Genomic DNA, 20,658 nt, shown 5'->3' with positions numbered 1-20,658 from the left:
TGACATGATTCACATGCTTGGATTTGGACCCTCCTCTGTTGATGCAATGAACTACCACTGCACTGTCCAAAACTAGCCTTAGATGAGACTTCTTCGGGGGAAGCAGTCTCTTCAAGGTAAGAAATACTGCCATTGCTTCCAACACGTTTATGTGGAGCTGGCGAAATTGAACTGACCAAGTCCCCTGAACCTGTTTGAACTGAGAGTATCCCCCCCACCCGGACAGGGAGGCGTCCGTGTGAATGGTTAACACTGGAAGGGGATATTGAAGGGGTACTTTCTTGGCTAAGTTCTTTACTTTTGACCAAGGACGGAGTTGATTGCGGAGGATCTGTGGGATCACTGACAACTTGTCTCGATATTTGGTGTTTGCTCTTGATCGCCAAATTCGATTTAAATCTTTCAGCCTTGCCTTCAGGAGGATATCTGTTACCGAAGCAAACTGGAGGGACCCTAGGATTCTTTCCTGGTTTCTCCTTGACTGTTGTTTGTATTTGAGAAATTGCCTGACGATTTTGCTATTTCCTTCCGTTTGGCCACTGGAATTGACAGATTGTGGGAAGACAAATCCCATTGGATTCCTAGCCACTGAAAACGAGACTCTGGAGTGAGTCTGGATTTCGTTTTGTTTATCTGGAACCCCAGATGTTCCAGAAAGTAAACTACCTTTTTGGTGGCTTTGAGACATTCCTCGACTGTTGGTGCCCAGATCAACCAATCGTCGAGGTATGCTGCTACCATGATTCCCTGAGCTCTCAATTGATGTACAACCACTTCTGCTATTTTTGTGAATACCCTGGGGGCTACATTCAGACCGAAGGGCATCACTTTGAATGAGAATGTTTGATTTCCTAGCCTGAATCCTAGGAATGGGCGGAAGTGCCTGGCTATAGGGATATGATAGTATGCGTCTGTAAGATCGATGGAGCATGTGACGGCTCCACGCGGAAGTAAGGTCCTTACTTGCGAGAGGGTAAGCATCTTGAACTTGTCGCAACGAATGAAAGAGTTTAGCTTTGACAAGTCTAAGATTACCCTTCTTTTTGTTGAGCCTTTCTTTGGCACGCTGAATAAGCGACCTTGAAATTTTAGATGCTTGACTCTGCAATAGCTCCTTTCTGAAGGAGTTCTTCCGCGTAATCTGTCAATTCTTCTGATGGTATCTGGTGGAATGATTTGATTGGAGGAGGCTCTTTGATCCAACTCCAACCCAATCCTTTGGACACTATGCTCTGTGCCCAATTGCTGAACCCCCACCTGTGGCGGAAGAGGAACAGCCTCCCTCCTACCTGGGGAGCCTCATTGTTGATGGGCGGGTTGACCACCACGCCCCCCTCTGAACTGCCTGCTCCTTGTTGCCCTTCCTGCGCCACGCTGACGAAAGTAACCTCTCGCCCTACCTCTTGGTTGTTTGTAACCTTGAGCCTCATATGAAGGGTTGAAGGCTGGCGAGATTGCGTAGGAGGTGGACGGCTGAGATTGAGGGACCCAAACAGGAGGATAGGCTGGTTCCTGCTTCGAAGTAGCAGGTTGTCCTTGTTGGGTAACTGGGACAGCTTGCACAAATTGCTGCTGTTGCTGGTGTTTCTGATACGGCTGGAACCTCTTACCAGCCTTCTTTTTGCTTCTTACCAGCAGTGGGGACGGATTCTTGTTTCCTCTTCGAGGAAATACCCCACCTAGCTCTAAGGCTCTGGTTGAGCCTAGCAGCTTCGTGGTGCACTTCGTTGACACAGCGGACTCTGGGAAGAGATCCGCTCCCCACATGCTAGAAGCCAAGAGTCTATTCGGCTCGTGCCTAATGGTACACTCTTGTAGAACATGCTTCCGGCAATTCCTCCTAGCCTGGAAGAAGTCGAAAGCGTCAGAAAGTACCGTCTGGAACTGAGATTTTGCCAAAATCTTGAACAGCGGTTCCGTAGCATAAGAAAGAGCAGCCATTTCCGTGATTATAAGGGAATTGAGGGACCTACCAAACCTGGTTCGCGCATCAAACTCTGCCTGGATTAGGGAATCCGGTAGCCTCGGTAGCTTCTCGCCGAACTGGTCCATGGCGCAGTCCGGTTTGAGCTTACCAAGCGTGAATGTAGCTGGTAAGTTTCTCCCACAATTCTCCGAAAGCGGGAAGAGCGGAGAAGTAGACTCCGCCTCCCTCAACTGTGGGATGGGCTCATCCTTGAGGACTGCCTGAAGGGACTTCTCTACTAATTTCGTAGCGAACGGAAGAGAAACTTCCTCTTCCGTCGCGAAAATAGTAAAGGGACTCTTGTAGGCCTGGAGTTTAGTGTTCGTACGTACAGTCCTCCCAGGTCCTCAAGGCAGTGAACCCATTCCCGCTGGGCATGATCTCTACTATACAGGACAGACTCTCTAGAGATCTTGTCTTCCTAGTCAGAGCCGTTACAGTCAGCCTAGCATAACCGATGAAAGGCTGCGTCAGACCCGGAGGGTAAAACTCGAAGTCCTCAATCCTCCGAGTTCCACACTCCGGGATAGAGATCATCCCATCCTTGAAAGGAGCGTAGGCAGCTACTCTCCATGGGTTCTCCATGGAGAAAGCTGGCAGAGAGTCGATGGCGGGAGTTTGGGAGAATGCCATGGCTTGGCACTGGGAAACTGGAGATTAGCCCTGAGACAGCCGGCTACTCGGTCCTCATTCTCCCTAACTCTGTTAGAGAGATCTTGAATCGACTGGCCTGATTGAGACAGAGTGTTCGACAATTGTGCGAACATCTGCTCGAATCTCGTCCCCCAGGGCGGAGACTTGCGAGCCAACCAGCTCGCCCACCTGTTGCATCACCACTGCTGCGAAAGCAGAGGGATCAAAGGTGCTAGGCCCTGCTCCTCCTACCGGCGTAGCCGGAGTGGAAGCGAGGAGGCGGGAGAACGGCACTGGCTCGGCGGGAGCGCGGGCCTTCTCCTTAGAAGCCTTGCTTCTAGAGCTCTTTGAGTGAGAAGAGCTCGGCTTCGCTTTCACCGCGTCGGCGTAGGAAGTCGAAGACTTCCTAGCCGAAGAAGACGAAGACGACTTCCTAGAAGTTGTCTTAGCCAAAGTCTTCGGTTCTCTCTGTCCCTTCACCTTTGGGGGTACAGAGAGAGCGGGAGAGCGGGTAGGGATCTCAGATCCCACAAAGCCTTGGAAAGAAGCACTCGAAGAGGGTACAGGAGAAGATCCAGGAGCACCCAAGGAAAGACCTTGGGCGCCCGACACACCTACCTCAACCAACAAATCCTCCATCCCTACCGCCATGGGTTCGATGTTAAGGTCCAGGGCAGCGACGTCCGGGACCGACTCCTGGGCAGCTACGACCCCAAAGGATTGCTGGAGGTCTTGCTGGATGGAGGCTATCAGAGGGGCCGCGGACAAGGGGTCAACATATCCAGTCGACTTGCCCGCAGGGAAGATCTGGATGGCCAGCTTCTTATCAAGAATATAAGGCTGGCCTTTGGCGGCGTTCTTCCCGAACCGCCCGCCCACCCACGCTTTCAGGGTGGCGAGGGCGACTTCCCTCACACCAGTAGCCTGAAAGAAAAGCGAGATGAGCTTCTAGTGGTGGCACGGGGTTAACAAACTTATGACTAAGAGTTGTTAGTAAATGATAATGAAGCCTATAATGGACTTACCCCATCTCCCAGCTGACCGACCAGGTCGTAGCAGATGGCGCAGGCTTCTGGGTGCCAGACGATCATCCCGTTGAAAGACGTGGCACAGGGGGCGTGAGACCTACACTCATCGTGGGCCGCAGGGTCGAACAGCGTCGCGTTACACGCTGGGACCTGGGCAGTGGTAGCCTGTAAGTGGAAAGATACATGAGTACCAGGTACACACTTACAGTCTAACAGATGCTCCGCTGGTGCCGGAGCGATAAAGTTAGATTAAACCAGAGCCCCGCCAAAATACGTGTGGTAACTGGGTTGGTTGTGTGCCCTAGGCTATAGCTCCGCTGATGGCGGGGACACAAAAGGGAACCAACCAGGAGTGGTGGTAAATGGAAACCACGACGGAAAATGGCGGGGATGGTAGATAAAAATAATCATATTACACAATTCATTGTAAAATTAGGGTATATCCTTAAAATAATAATAATAATAATACAAACTTCCCTCCGCCCGTCTACTAGAAGAGTACGCGGGTAAGAAGCAAGCTTCCTTCCGGTAGCGGGGGAGAGATGTAAGGATATAGTAGGCAAGCAACCGACCACTAGTGGTGCCCACCCCGCCCGCTAGCGGAGCCAGTAATCTATAACCAAAGGTGCCCCGGCTGCGACGGAAGGCTCCTTTCGTATAGCGAGGGAGGTGGCTGAGCAACTGGGGAGGGGGGGAGGAGGGTCTTGGTGTAACACGGCGGGAGTGAGAGAGGGGGGAGGGATGGCCTACTCCTCCCCGCCTCACCGACTACCCGCATGGAGACCCGGTACCTCATGAGTGGTCGCCCTATACCCCCCGCTGGGAGGAACCCCTGGCCGCCTCAGAGTAGGAGTGAGAGAAGGCAACTGAGGTTGTCATGACAACCAAGGGGTCCCCCAGCTCCTCCCTATACCAGAAGGGGAGGGCGGGGGCAGGGTAAGGTGCGATGGAACACGTGACCGCAAGAGGCCTAGGCCGCGAGCAACACAACCGTGAGAGGGCCACGTGAACCAGGCTGTACCAATACAAGGAACAAGCACCTAGGCTAGCCTAACACCCTAAATATAATAAAAATATACATCGAAAAGATGGAAAAGACACTTTTAGTAAAAGAGAAAGAAGCCCAGGAGGAGGCAGACTGTTCCAAGAAACAGAAGCCTACTCGGAGCCAGCGATAGCCGATGAAGAGCAAGAGCCGGGATGCTGGGCCAGAATAATAATAATTGCCCTAAATACCAAACTAAGAGAAATGGTAGGAGGGCTGAACTAGCTAAAACTCGATGTAAAAACAATGAACGTAATATAGTAAGCCCATAAGTATAAGAATCCCAGTATGGAGGACCGGGAATTCTTACGAGGCAGCATGGCGCCGCCACGAGACAACCGGGGGAACCGTATATGACCTATTTAAGAGGAAAATACTGGTACCCGGAAGATAAAAAAAAATGAGGTAAAATATTACTTATGAGTTACTTAACTTAGCCGTGGCAATAGCAGAGCGTTCCATGGTAGATTATAGAGATAATCCAGAAATAGCACAGCACAAGGAAAAAATTGCGTCTTGACGCTAGCGCTAAAAATTAAGGATGTCCGCTAGGGGCGCTGCTGTCCGTGGCGTCCTCTAGTAGTAGTAGTGCGGCTGCATCGCCCGTTGGTATCAGCTCTCTCTTGGGGGGATTCTGATTGGAAGTTCTAATTGGTGATTGTCTCGTGGTAGTGTTCCACACTCGCCCCTATTATCATACCGACACTTCTTTTTAAGAGTGAGCGAGTCAGTTCTACTGACATTTTCTTAATTTTGTTTTTCTCTGGTAATTTTAGATTAATTTTACCTAGAAAGAATGATAATTAAGGATCCTTTCATAGGCCGACACGAGCTGAGCCCAGAAAATGGGTGTTGCCAGTGCCTTAGACGCATGACAAAGCTACCATACCTTTTTAATAAGTACCGAGATTAAAATCACGTTAAAATATATATTAGTGTTCTTTTTTACTGAAACTATTGGCTTGACCTTGGACTGAAGATGATTTAGTTTTAATTTGGAGATGGTTGGAATGAAAATTTTTGGGAGCTTAAGTTTTATGTAACCTGTCAATTTTGTTGTAATGCTCCTTTGAGGACAAAACAGCAGCTACATCGGAAAAACATATTTTTGGTAGCCGCTGTTGAGTCCTCAGAATCCTCCCACATCCTTGATGAAAAGCTATGGGATTTGGGTAAACCAACTGAGTAATGGTTCTTGGTCTTTTAACCAGCCCAATCATAAAACAAGATGGCTGATGCGCATGCACAATAGTCACTACTAAAGCAGTTTTGACGTAGGAAACTGGGTACAGCTTCAGTGAAGACAAGACAAAATGCCCTCTTGTCTTTGAGTCCATTATACTCTTATCACATGTCATATTGTTTATCATTATGGCATAATACCTGGCTACCAGACAAGGCTACCTTTGATGTTAGTCTAGTCACCATGGGGCACTGGCACACACCATTGAGGGTAACTCCTTTGAGGCCTCAACAGCAACTACTAAGAATAAGTTTTTCCTACATTAAAACCTTGTTTTAGTAAGGCAGTTGTTTTTATCTGAGAAACATGAAATTTTTTGGTTGAAAAATTTTCATCTTTTCATACACTCTCTCATTTTAAAGGTTTTTTTATGCTAATAGTAATGTAAATCTTAAAATGTGAAATTTTAGCCTTAAATATTATTTTATATATATATTATATTATAAGAATTGTAGCCTTAAATATTTTTTATATATTATAGGAACGTTACTGGCACAAACCTACCTACCTGAGTATGAGGTCCTCCCTACAGGCAATGAAACGCCATGCCCTACAACATAATGTTTCAGCAATTGCAATGCCTCGTATTGGTTGTGGTCTTGATGGTTTAGTTTGGGACCGAGTCCGAGAGATCCTCACTGATGTTTTTAAAGATACGGATATCAAATTGAGTGTCTATTATATCTGATCTATACATATTTATTAGGTGTGTAAAGATAATTTTGAGTGAAAAGGAATGAATTAACAAGTGAATGTATATCAGAAGAGTGCATATGCAAAGTGTGTATGCTAGTAGTATGCTTATTTTGAAGTTGTGCATATCCTTGTGTGATTATTGTAAGGCCCAATAGTATTGTCATTCGAGATAATGCTAAAGGAACTACAAATAATGAGAACTTTGAGTTTAAGTCATGAAGAATATTCATTGCAAGAGATGATCTGGGGAAACAGAAGCTTTAATTGTCTTAAAGCAGTGATGGTTGTTACAGTAGCCATTACTGGTTTATAAAGTAAGGTGTTTGTGACAACAACTTTTGGTACAGGCAGCTATGCAGGATTTTATTGGGCATTATGACCATTGGAAAAATTGTTGAGTCATTTCAGTGGTGTGTAGTTGTTGGTACTTGAGGAGAAGTGCTCTCCTTGTAGGTAAGGCCTTTGGCAGTGGCATTAGTGACACCAGAATAATAATTTTGTAAATATGTATTTGTAAGAGAACTCAGAAAGTATTTACAGAGAGCTTGGTGTATTGGTTAGCAGTGTGTGATAGATTTTGCTGACTTTATGAGCATTAGGAAATTTTAGCATCTTTTTGTAATTTATGTTTTTTTTTTTTTTTTTTTTCTTTTGTAATTTTGAAATTCATTACTAGTGTGTTCTCCTGAAAGTCTTGAAAGGCTGTGTTGTGCTCTAGGGTCTGTAAGGAATTGCCAGGGTTTGTTTATACTCGAGTCCAGTGATAAGGACTTACTTTTGGTATAGGGCCCTGATCATTCTGTGTCAGTCTCTGTAAATTTTTATTCATAGGATATATTCATAATTTTGCAGATAATAATGATAATAATAATAATAATGATAATCTAATAATAATAATAATATTGATGATGATAATGACGATGATGATTATCATAATGGAAAGAAAAGACATTTTACAAGCTATAGTCAGCTAATTTAAAGTATATTTCAACAATGTTTAACTAGCAAAACTACTGTAATATACTTCCTTATTCTTATTCCCAGCTTTGGCCTACCCTCTTTCTGTATAATATCATATTGTGTAGTTGGCAACTGCAGTGGTGGAGTTTAAAAGTAAGAAAAGCTCATGATGTGGAAGTTTATTTGCATTGCTTGATTGATAACATTAATTGCACCTATTGGAACACATCTGGAAACCCTGTGACATGTATTTATTATGCATTTGTTTATTGTAAGCCATTATCATTAGACTCAAGCTGTATTTTCCTTGGAAGAAACTAAAGATATATTTAGCTCAGTTCATGCTGGTTTGAGCAATGTGAACTTAATGTCCTTAATTATTGTTTGATCATGATCAGAAGTAAATGTTATTTTTGTAGCAATATTAAACATTGCCTATTATGTTGATTTACTCTGTTGTCTTGTGATTTAGAGTAATAGCTGTAACAATATTCCCATTGAAGAAGTGCCTTTAGGATCTTTCTCCTCCCAGCATTATTTTCATGGAGGCCATTGTATTGAATCTTTTTCCTCCCTGTATTAGTTTCATGAAACCCATTTTATTATTGTTTTGAATAGAAGTATACGTTAACAATTGCTTTTGTCATACTAGTACATATAATTTGGAGATTCCTTTCCATTTAGATGAACTGTTTTTCAGATATTGCATATATGTTCCATGTAGTGCATGTAGAATGGCTTTCTCTTGTGGATTTTGTTGATTTCCATGAAAGTGTGCTTAGTTTCTTATTCTCTGATTTGACTCCAGATAAACTGAATCTTGTCTGATTATGGTTATTCTGAGAAAGATTTCAAGGATTGTGAATTTCCCATATCATTTTATTAATATGGGGGTTGGTAGCAGCTGTCAAGAATAAAATTTTTTTTAAATATCTTTATGAAGAACAAATACTCTATATTACGTTGCAAGTACTTTTTTTTAGCTGATTTTGTCTTGAGTTAAAACTTTGATTCTGAATCAGAAGCAGCAAGCACTATTGAGATTGCAGGCAAGGGTCCCCTCTATGTGTATTCCCACCTCTCTCGTTTGTCTGGTGCTCTTCTTCATGCTACATTAAACTTAACTTATTTCCTTATCATTGGCCATTTTTTTCTGATTTTGCATGTGAAATGAAAAGTACTTATTCAAGAAGTAAGGGGAAGATTTTGAGGTTTTGGAATCTCTGATTTTGGATTTTTATCCAAGAGATCAGTCATTCTTTATGCCTGGTTCTCCTGTCCATCCAAAATTAGTCTTATCATAACAGGTACCTAAGATGTTGACAATTTGAGTGTTGATTGCATAGGCTATGGCAAGGTGGTCAGATGTGAGAAACAAGACAGGCTCCTGAAACTGAATAATGATATTCACAACAGTGGCATAAGTTCACCATTCTTGCTCACAGAGGACATTCGCAGCTTCAACCAGAGAAATGACAGGGAAACCTGTTGGCAGAACCCCAAAGGAGGAAAAGAAATATTTCACCTTTCTTTTTCTAAGTATACAAAGTCAAAGAAAAGGCATGATCGAGAGGTAATGAAAATAGTGACTGGCACCCAAAGCATCACAAGTGTGGCTGGCAGAAATTGAGTGGCCATAATAGAAGTGGGTTAATCTTTGGTCAGTTACAACAGACCCACATAGAGCAGTATCAGTCAAGACCAATATGAAAAACCTGGAAGTGGACCAACAAACTGAAGTATAGTTACGAAGCCCTACTAGTTTGAACCAGCCACTCACAGTCAAAAGTGATCCATTTATTATAAATACAATTGCAGCTCAGGGCAGGGATGCCCCGTTCATTCAATAACTGCCAAAGACTAAGTCATTCAATTATCAGTCATCAAATGGAGCTAGGGGAAGACTTATTTGTTAGCAAGACTGGATCTAAGGATAGACAAACAAGGACCCTGTCGAACTACAAAGTTAACTGCAGGTATTGATAAGGAATTGTTTAAACTTTTACCCAGATCATGAGAGGCAAAACCAACTGCCAATATCATTAGACACATCCAGGTAGATTCTACCCTTGAGGGAAATGTTAAAGAATTCCAGGAGTAGCATTGATTCCTTGTTTTCTCTGCATTTGTTGATGCACTCATCAGGAAACAGATTTAGGAGTCCAAGAAGAGCCCGCAAATCATTTAAAGATTTGAGATGTAAGGTTGTTTTTCCTGGTTATTAGAGGCTTCATGTGGTTAAGAAACAAGACTTTCTATGTATTGAGTAGTCTGTTATTTCCATCACTCATAGTGTTAAACTCCAGTCACTGATATTTGGACTAAATCATGGCCTGGCAAATAGCTTCCATTATTGTCCAATGTATTTCATTTTCAGGCATTAAAGGAATGAGGATGCTGATACTGCAGCCAAAGTTATCAGCAATTTTTAATATCTCTTAAACCTTTCATCTATCTATAATAAATGGCAGAATTTTTAGAGAAATGAATCTGGTCTTAATTACTTAGAATTGAACCAGCTTTTGGATTGCAGCGTTCGTCACTCCAAAAAGAAGGCCATGTTGAGGTAATATTATGCTCTCTTTGACCCTTTCAGTCAACATCTCTGGTGATGGTCTGACTTTCCATCAGCAGCATGTATTACTATTAGAAACAAATATTTGATAGACGTTTTGACAGAATTTTAATAACATTCAGTTAATTCATGCATTAAATTTTTAAGAAGCTGCAATGTATTTAAAAAGTCTAATATGTTAACTCATAGGTGTGGTTCAACAATTAATAATATCTGATTTGCCTTATTCCAAAAAGAATTTTGAATTCATCATGAAATTTGATTTGGAGGCTATGCTACATTCAGTGTCAGTAATGTACATTCTTATGAATCTATAACTTCAGTGACAGTATGTAAACATCAGATTGAGATGATTTGTAAAGATAGTCATTGACTGACCTTGTGATGGTATGTGTTTCCAGGAGAACTTGGATACATATTTTATTAATACTTGCTTATTAGTAAGAAAATTATTGAAATTCCTTCTGGTCTTCATTAGGTTCTGCTTGCACTTAAAATTCATTGCTATCTGAAGAAGTTGAATTTATATATTATTTAGAAGGACCAAATAACTGAATATATCAATGCTGAAGTATATTTATTTGTCTAGTTGCGTGGTACCAGGCCCAGATGGGGCACCTTGGTTCATTGGAATATATGGTTGCACTTGTATCACCTTGAGTTATGATTACCTTTTAGTCATCCCCATAGAAGTACATATTAGCTAGTAAATCTGACAGAAGATTGCCCGGTTATAGCATCAGATGTTTTTAGTGCCTTCATAACAACAGGACTGATCTTCCACTTTAGGAATCTTCCCACTCTGCTTTGCAATAGAGATGTTCAATTTCTGGACTCATTCATTAAAGGCCAGGGAGCTTGTGTCTTGTAGCAGGTGACAAACAATAAGACAAAAAAACAGCACATCTCTCTGATATAGACTCTTAGCCTTCAATCTCTGTTGGTTCTTAGGAGGAAGATCTAGAATAAGATATACTTGAACACTTCTTCATTGGTAGCATACTTTTGGACCCAGAATGGCACTCATTCTGGGACTTGGTGTCAACTGTCAGTCAATCAGTTTGTGTGGGGGGAGGTTAGTGCCTTGTTTTGTTTTGAGCAGCGCAGGTATTGGTTAACAATTTGAGGAAAGAAATGAGGTCTCACAGCCACAGGTTAGACAAAGACTTTTGGTGTTTCTAAGGTACAGCCAGGAAGATTTTTGAGTTAACAGTCCTTGTTGGTAGCCACTCCTTTAAGTGTCTTTCCTTGGAAGAAATTTTCCATGCAATTATGCATGTTGCTTTCTCCAAGGATGTCAATATTCTTCATCATTATGTCTGAATTACAACTTTTAGATTCTGTCACTCAGGCAAAATGGTGTAGTACTTATTTGCTGAGGTTTTAGAATGCTTGTCTGGTCGGCACTACTCGCTAAAACAAAGTTTAGGAAGCTTAAATTTATTAGATAAAATGTAAACATAATTGTTAATGAAGACAAATCCTCCTGAAGAGCCCAGTGAGAGCTAAATCAGTGATCTGATGAAAATACTTAATAATTCTCCTTCTCTTGAATGAAAGTTTACCAATTGATGGATTTACAAGACTCGCACTGTTTAAAAATGTCATACGGGCCAAAAATAGCCATTATGGATATGTCATTTATGTCTTGTTTTGCTTGAAGATCCAGACTTATGGCAGCTAGAATCTTTTCACATCACATTTTACCATCCATCTCTTTGGCGTCTGTCACCGAAGGACAGGATTGCTTGCACTGCCCTGTGAGAGCCATCAACGTCAATCTATAGAGAACAAGTCAAGTAGTGGCTTTATATAGCACTTCGCCCTTGGGTCAAAGGAAATAGAAACTTTATAGATTTAGTCTCATTTTGAGCTTACAGTAGTTTCTTCAAACTTCCATTGGTTTTGTTTGTCAAATTAAAACTTGCTATGAGAACCTATAACTCCTTTTAATCTGTAACACATAGATGGAACACATTACTCATTATCATTCTTAAAACAAATGGTTGGACTTGCACTTGCTCATATAGGTTGTCACACAGCCCATCGTTCCTTTAGGAGAAGAGATGTAAACCCATCATTCCTGTCTCCATGACTCATTCATTGGCTTGTTGAAAGATGTGATTTTGAGATTTGGCTGAAGGTGGTTGTTCTTTTCCAGTTCTGAAAGACATAACAGATAAAATGCCTTACTCTATACCTTTTTGACTTCTTACAGTCCCCCAAGCACTCTGGTAGACCCTTTACTTGGGGAATGCATCTATACCTCCAACTTTGAATATATTAATTATGAATGGGCTTGTGGTGAAGCTAAGTTAGGTTTATGAAGTGAAATTTGTTTCAAATAAACCATAAACCATTGAATTATTTGATAACTACTTTCCTCTCAGCCCCATGAATATCACCAAAAATTTAATAATGGCTGATAAATAATGAACAGCTTCAAAAAGACTTCATATTTCAAAGACAGATGGTTTGGATATGATATAAGGGGTGAAGAACAGTTAGTCATGAAGATAGTAAATGCAAGGGTAGGAGGACAGAGCTCTAGGAAATCAAGGAAAAAGTTCATAGGTAATTCCTAGATGGAATTTAGGCAGAAAGAACAAAACCAAAGAGAATTGAGTGTTTTATTCCACACTAAAACTTTAAAGGGGAAAGGTTGATTTAAAAATGTTAATCATAATGATGAAATAATGTAGGGAACATCCTGTAAGAGCTGAGGATTTAGTTTATTGCCCCTCTTAAATAGTTATGTAGCTTTAGTAAATGGGTTAGTTTGTAAAGTGTTACATGCAGCTTATTTAAAATCTTTTTTTGTTTCATAAAGACTTTTTATAGCATCCCTTCTACTTGACAGATACAGATACGATGCTGACTAAGTAAAGTGAGTGGTGAGGCTTCTCCAATTGATGGAAGTCTCATCTTCTCCATGAATTATCATTATTAGCAGTTTGACCCTTAGTCTACTACTTTTGATCAGCCATACTGGCATAAGTAAAAGTAATAACATTTTATTTTTGAAAAGTGAATGTTTTAAACATCTTTTTCATTAAAATGAGAGGTCTGTGAGAATTGTTTGGAATATGTGAACCATTGTATGGATGTCAGTTAGGAAAGTATTTTGTTGCATAGGTATGATTTCTCTCTCTAACAATTACCAGATGTCATTCAGGTGAAAATTTTCATTGATATTTTTGCAATTGTTTTATTTGGTATTGCATAACAAAGCTCTGTATATAACAAGAAGGAAATCCTGCTATGCTAAGTCATATGGTATTTATTACACAGGGAAGTTTGAACAACTTCTCTGCCTTCATAGTATTGATGGTGGGCCAATAATGTAAGATGAGTTATATCCTTATATATTTTTGAGTGGTTACTATATCAAAATTAAAGCAGAATGGTAGGTAAATGAAAGCAAAACTTAAAGAAAACTTTTTGTACACAGCAGTTGGCCATTTTAACTACAACTCTAGTATTAAGTAGGTACAGAGGGGGGGAATAATGTGTAAAAAATGTTTTTAAGATTTTCCGCAATAAGATATGTATTTGGTGGTTCCTTGATATCATACATTTGCCAGATCAGACTGTCATGTAAGTGTTTGTCCTCCAGCTTGTGTAGAATGACCCATGCAACTTGTTGCTTTGTGGATGGGTAGCTTGATGCATTTTGATTTGATTTATTGTCACAGAATCCATTTTCAGTTCATTATTTCCATTCAGTTTCAAGGTACTGTACTGTATAATTATATTGACTTCCAAGTGTAGCTTGAATGGAACTTCATGTATACGACTAAACATTTGCTGTTTGTGGTGCATTTGGTATATTGTGTAGTTGTGATACTAAGTTTTTAGGTAGCACAATTGCATTTTTTGCATCATTCTGAATACGCTGCTTGCATTTCTATACTGTGATTAAATAACTGATGTGCTTTTCATTTTTGATCATAATCAAATGCTGTTAACTAATGACAAAGTCTATATTTTTTCATGAATATTCTCCAATATGAGTCTCGTTTTAAAGAACTGGTAACGTGTATTAGGTGTTGGTAGTTCATGGAGTCTATGGCCAAGTATGAGGATACCAAATTAGATAGTTTGTATGAGGTCATTTTGATTTTAGTTTTTTATTGTAAATTGCAAAATAGCAAATGGGTTTGATGTTCATCTTAGGTAGTGATACATTTCCTTTTTTTTTTATTGAGGCCATTTTTAAAAACTACGAAATTTTCATTTTTAAATAGATTCCTGGCAAGCGAGCTCATTTTTTATATTTCATTAAATGAAATTGTATTTTTTAATTTTTTTAGTTTTAAACATTTGAGTTTTGTGTTTATTTTTTATATTCCTGTTAGTGAGATTTCCATTGCATTCCAGATTTATATGCTTTCATTAAGCAGGGTTTTAGTTTTTAAATTTTTTTGATAATTTGTAAATTTTGTTAAGAACAGTGTATAGTTTTCCCATGTATAAATTTTACTTTACCAGTCACTTACCGTCAATTTGGGAAGTCACTAAGAGATATGTGCTGTGCAGAGCTGGAAATAATTGAGATGTTTGAATTTTCAGTAGTTAACTTGTTAGGTTTTCTTCCAAGAGAAGGTTTTTGTTATCGAGTTTGCGTTTGCATTTTGTCCTTTCTCTTTTACTTTTTCATAATATTTTATTTTCAACCTTGGATTTTCTCCTGTAATTGTCAAATTAAAATCACTTTATAGCCTGTCACCAAAATTGATAAGGCTGTATCACATGTCTTTTTAACCCAATTTCCAGATAGGTTTTTTTTTTATTCCTCGGTATGTCCAATTTAAGTGCAGTAGTTACTGTTCCTTTTTATGTTAAGTTCATAATTAGAGTTTCACTTAAAATTTTTATTTTGAGCAGTCTGTTGTTATAACTTTTTCACAAAAGCTCTAACAATACTTGAATTATTTTTGATGCACTGCCATTTTTCAATTCCAGATCTTATTTTAATTTAGTATTATTTCTTCAGATATCCTCATTCTGGATCCTAAGTTTTACTGATGGTGTTTACAACTTGAGTGATATTTCCACAATCCTCTCATCCTGTATTTTATTCATCATGGTTGAAACATTTTGTACTAGTTTTTCATTGATGAACCTCCCCAGTTTCTTTAATTTACTCAGTGATTTTTATTCTGTTACAGTAATCATTTAGTTTTATGTTATTAAAAATTTTTAATATGTAATTAATAACATTGTAAAGTTGAAACTGCTCGTGCATACTTCTTTCACACCATTTTGTTGGATCATTATTATAATAATTGACAGCATTTGGTTGTTTCCTAGCACTGTATTCACATAAAGGAAAGCCCTCACATTTTATAATGCATCATCATTCAGTGTGACCTAGTAGCTGAGTTATACATAGTCATTCACTAAAGATGAGTAATTAACATGCCTGTTATGGGCCCTCCTCTTCATTGGTATCGTTTGTCATTTTTACTCAAGCTACTGATTAGTTGGTGATCCTTCGAGCATGTAACTTGGTGTCTGATCATGATTTCAACCTTCTCAAGGTCAGTGTTCAAAATCAAGTGCTTTATCTGCATCAGTGCAATATAAGAAGTATTTCTTTGATACACAAATTATTGATGTAGGGTATTGGAGATGTCCATAAACTTTCAAGTATTTATCTTGAGACTGTCTTTATCGTTTGAAGGGCACTTGTTTGATATGGCCAGTGATTGTGGATAGGCAGGTTAGTTCCATCATCATCAGTTTTCTCATAGTAACTCCTCTCTTACACCTCGAACAGAGTGAAGGTTTGCTATTCTAAACAAACCTTAGCAAAGTTCTACTTGATGTTGAATTTTGGCAATATTAAATCCTAATTCCCACATAGACAGATGTATCTAATATTTCAGCATGTTTGCCAAGCATTTAATTGAGAAATGTCTTAACTCTTTGTACACCTGAACAATTTAAGGGCATGCTAGTCTGAATAAAGTTTGCCCATGATATTTGGCAAAATCAGATCCTAAGTCCCTTCATATAGATATAAATGATATTTTAGTATGTTGGGCAAGTATATCTTGGTGTGAGTATGCCATAAGTCTTTATTAACCATATGAGATTCTGATGACGATTGTAGTTGTCATCCATTTTTCAAATTCTAAGATTCTGATGACGACTGTAGTCGTCATTGAAAGTTATATATATTTTTTAATAAATTTGCCATAAATCATAAAAAATTTATGAATTTGCCATAAATCATAAAAATACTTTGTAACAATGAAATTTGAGTAAGCCATGTATGGTTGCTGGAAAATGTTTAAATAAGTGACGTACACTGTTATTCTGCTTGGCAAATATACTCCACTCAAGTATATTTTACATATACATATACTTGTGGCTCAAATAATAAGAAATATCATTGGAAGAACATTTTATTAAGAAATGTTTATAAAAACCAAAATATCTTTAAAAATCAATATCATTGGTAAAAGTTAGCCAAACACTGGGTAAACACAAATTTGATATCTTTTTTTTTTTTTTCTCATTGATCATTAATTTTTTTTAAGTAAAGTTTTTCATCATGGCTAACTTTTACTAATGATATTGATTTTAAAAATGTTTTTTCTTTTATAATCTGCTTTTATAAACAAATCTTGATTAAGTGCAACTCTTCAACTTTAACATGACACCAGAGCAATCAACAAAAATTACTATTAAATATTTTTGCTCAGTGAAGGGTGTGTTCAACCCTCCAAATCCTCAAAGGGATAAAGTTACTGGTTTCCATTACCAAAGTTTTATATATATACATAGTTAGAACGCTTTTCCTATGACTGAGTAAAGTTAAAGTGAGAGCTTTGTCTTTTTATTTAGCAAAATATTAGAATTTTTTTTTTCATAAACATAATCCTTTTACATTAGCGGGAGTGCTTCAGCTTGTCAGGGTCGGAGTGACAGGGAGTTGGTGTACTTCAGCTATCAAGATCATCAGATACCTTGTTAGTTTTGAGACCAAACAAGTCATGATTAATAATTTTTCAAGAATGAGTCCATTATATGGCAGGCTGGTCACTCTGCAAATGATGATGTTTAAGCACAAAGAAAGGTGTGTATTTGTAGAACCAAATGCTATTAAAGTTTGAGTTTGTGGAAGGTAGTTATCTGTTTGTCTGGATTATTGGTAACATTGCTTTTCTTTATATTATTAATCCCAAATATTTTTCCGGTTATCATAGTTAATTTTTTTTGTAAAGATCCAATTTGCTATTAAGTGCATGTTTTAATTCAATGAATGCCAAAATAATAGTTTAATTTTATACCATCTACAAAGGATTATTTAACCAAATGTTGAATTTGCATGCTGCCTCAGGGTTAGATATCTTCAGTTTGTTTGTAGACATGTACTTTTTAAGTTCTATTATTAACACCTTAGTATATTTAAGCTAATTACAACTATGGACTTTTATTTCTGCTTATTTTGTTAGAATTTTCCGTATAAGTGCATTTAAAAAAAAATTATGCTCATTGTGTGTGTTATAATCTTAAATGTCTTTTTTTTTAATGAAAATTTAATTTTTGGTCATTGTATTCAGTTACTTGTTAAACTTTTAGAAAAATGAGGTGGAAAGTCCTTTCACAAAGGAATCAGAATTACTAAAGTAGGTTAAACATGTTATAGCTTGGATGAGGTAATTGTGAATGGGACTTGCATTATTATTACTGTTACCCATTAATGTTACCAAAACTGATCAAAGTACAGAAGTGAGTAGGCGCCTTTGGTGCTCTGCTACCTAATTCTTCGCACATTACGCTTACCAGTGAACAGTGGGCACAGATGCCAGTCTCTGACAGTGGCGGGAAACTGCTATTTGCAGTCTGTTGAAAGAGCTGTTATTAGAAATGAACTTAATTTTGTACTGTTGGTCATTGAAAGCTCAGTAAAGCAAAAACAGCATCCTTTAATATAGTCCTGAAAATGGGAGACTTGAAATAAATGGTTGGTAATCATATAAATCCAAACCCCACCTGAGAGTTTTGATCTACCAAATAAAAAGATGCATCAATTGTTTTCTCTTGAGCATTATCAGTAGACTACACTGCAGTTTTCCGTTAGTCTTGAGAGCTGTTTAACATGTCTTTTGAAGACATGAAATATTAGCAAGTGACAAACCAATACAGTACCTTCCTTTTAGAGAAGCTTGTATGTGCATAAACTTGTGTAAATGTTTATTTTTAAAACAAATATTGTATGTAGATTACAAGGATTGTCTGATATTTAGAACCAAATTGCAAAATGAATATATTTAGTGTGAATAGCAAGTGTATGGTTTGTTTGTCAAATAACTTCTAGAAAACAATCCTTTAGTGGCTGGTGACATCATGTTATTTTGCTCTAACTGTATTGATAGATGTTTTTAAGTGTTGTAAAAAAGTAAATTTTACATTCCAAATTTATTTTGAACTTTTATTTTTTGGGAAATTTACTGTGATATCAAATGATACCATAATCAAATTAGATTTCCAATGGATAATGTAATCAGGTGTAAGAAGTTTTTTAGATTTACACAATTGGAAAGAACTCAGTAAGGATAGCTTCAGTAGAATTTCTAAGATCAGAAAAGTCATAATGTGGAATTGTTTACTGTAATAGATAATTACAGTATACAGTAGTTTATCAACATAGTAGCCTGAAAGTAACTGTTTGATAACAATATATAAGCTTATTTTATATATTGGTGTTTTTATTTTTTCCACTTCATCTTTTTAAGAGAATAGATTTTCTTTAGACTAATTATAGTTTTGTATAACATCATATATTTGTGAACCATATGTACAGTAAATGAAGTGCCAAATGTTGCTATTTATTGTCAAAAAGAGAAACAGAAACTTTTGAAAGAGTAATAAAGTATCTTTCTGATGATGCAGTTATTGGTGACTCCATTTCAGTGATCAATCCTTACCTTTTATTTATGTAAAACAAGGGTTACTATAGAATTTATGTATATTGAATCTGAATTCATTTGCAATTGAGTTCCAAGCCAATATTTACACAACAAACATGAGGGAATATAAAAAAAGAGACAGGCTTTTGTGGCAAAGTATTTGTCCTCTGCTAATCTTAATAATAGATTGTAAAAAAAAAAAAAAAAAAAAAAGATTGCACAATCCTATGTTTTGAAGTCCTGTCAAACATAACTTTTGATTATTAATTGTTTGCAAAAGCCTGCTTGAAAATTTAACAGTTCTTCCTGTTACTTATTTTTATGGTATAGTAGTATGTTTGTAGACCCATGAAATGGGATGTACGTATAGTTGTTCTTGTTGGGCTTGGCTTTTGTGTTTGGCAAAAATGACGTATGCTGTTACTATGCAAGCTTATTCATTTCATGAACTGATAATGAGTCAGAGATGCTGGTTATCAGTTTTATAAATGAAGCAAGTATTTTGAGTATGCTTTGTTGAGATGACTAGAGCTTTGTGTACAGCTTATAAAAGAAAAAGGACTTGTAATATCTATGATTCAAAGTACAGAAAGTACTAGTACTTTGTTGTCGTGATAAAGGAAATTTACCAGTTAGGTCACCTTTAAAGCCTAAGTCTATAAAGAAAAAGGGTAAATAAGAAAGAGAAAAAACCAAAACTTGTGTTTGTGAATCCTAGTTGGGATAATTTTTTCGTTTACTGTAGATAATAAAAAAAGTTGATTGCCAGAAATATCAGAGGTGATGCATAGTCTTGTAAACTACCTAGAGAAGCAAGCTCTTTAATAAGATCAGCAGAGTTGAAAGCCTGGTGGTATGCATACCTAAGAATAGTAGGTAAAAGTATCTTTTCACTCATAAGATGTGTACAGTTGGTCTTATCTGTAGTTAACAGTTTTGTTATTCACAACAGTGGTCTGTGTGCTGTATAATACGTACCAATGCTATTGTTTTATACTTTTCTGATGGAGATGTTAAGATTTGATAAATGATGTATGTAAATTTGCCATCTGACACTGTTCAACTTAGTTTACAAAATTACTGTCAGTAATTAACATTACCAAAAATGATTACCACAGAAACTTGTAATTTTCAGACTTTTAGAAGCACCTTAGAAGTTCTTTAAAAATGTCTTTAAAAATCTGTCCAACATATCAATTTCTCATTCCACAAATTATGTGCAGCCAGTATAGATGATGAAATTTTATAGACAACTTTTCATGATTCATTAAGGGAATTGATACTGATGAAGAAGTCAGAGCTTCAACAATTATAAATAGATAAAATATAATTACAAGTATTGCATTCTTTTTATTGATTTATTGTTACTATCTCTAGAAACCATTAGTGTTAGTAATTAATAAGTGGCAGGCTTTGTGGAGTAATGAATCAGATAGTGAAAAACTAAAGCAAAACAGATTTTAGTGTTCTTCCTTTTAAATAGATTGCCATTATTGAAGCAACTGTAATGCTTTGCTTGTTGTCACTCATTTGACCTATGGGTATTGGTTAATAACTCAAATGACCAAAATCCTTAATGCAGAGAATG

The 20,658-nt window shown here is 37.7% G+C and overlaps 1 protein-coding gene across 1 annotated transcript in view; it reads left to right on the top strand.

Annotated features, from left to right (window-relative positions):
* LOC135215299 (ADP-ribose glycohydrolase OARD1-like) overlaps positions 1 to 19,052 on the top strand; it is a 333,995-nt gene extending 314,943 nt beyond the window's left edge. The window contains exon 5 of the mRNA XM_064249856.1: positions 6,397 to 19,052. Coding sequence (XP_064105926.1) covers positions 6,397 to 6,603 — 207 coding nt within the window. The 3' untranslated portion in view covers positions 6,604 to 19,052. The remainder of the gene's footprint in view (positions 1 to 6,396) is intronic.
* The last annotated feature ends 1,606 nt before the right edge of the window (positions 19,053 to 20,658 follow it).

Source organism: Macrobrachium nipponense, chromosome 5 (assembly GCF_015104395.2).
Source record: "Macrobrachium nipponense isolate FS-2020 chromosome 5, ASM1510439v2, whole genome shotgun sequence".
Lineage (NCBI taxonomy): Eukaryota > Metazoa > Arthropoda > Malacostraca > Decapoda > Palaemonidae > Macrobrachium > Macrobrachium nipponense.
The sequence above is the reverse complement of the archived record's forward strand: the minus strand, read 5'-3'. Positions and strand labels throughout refer to the sequence as shown.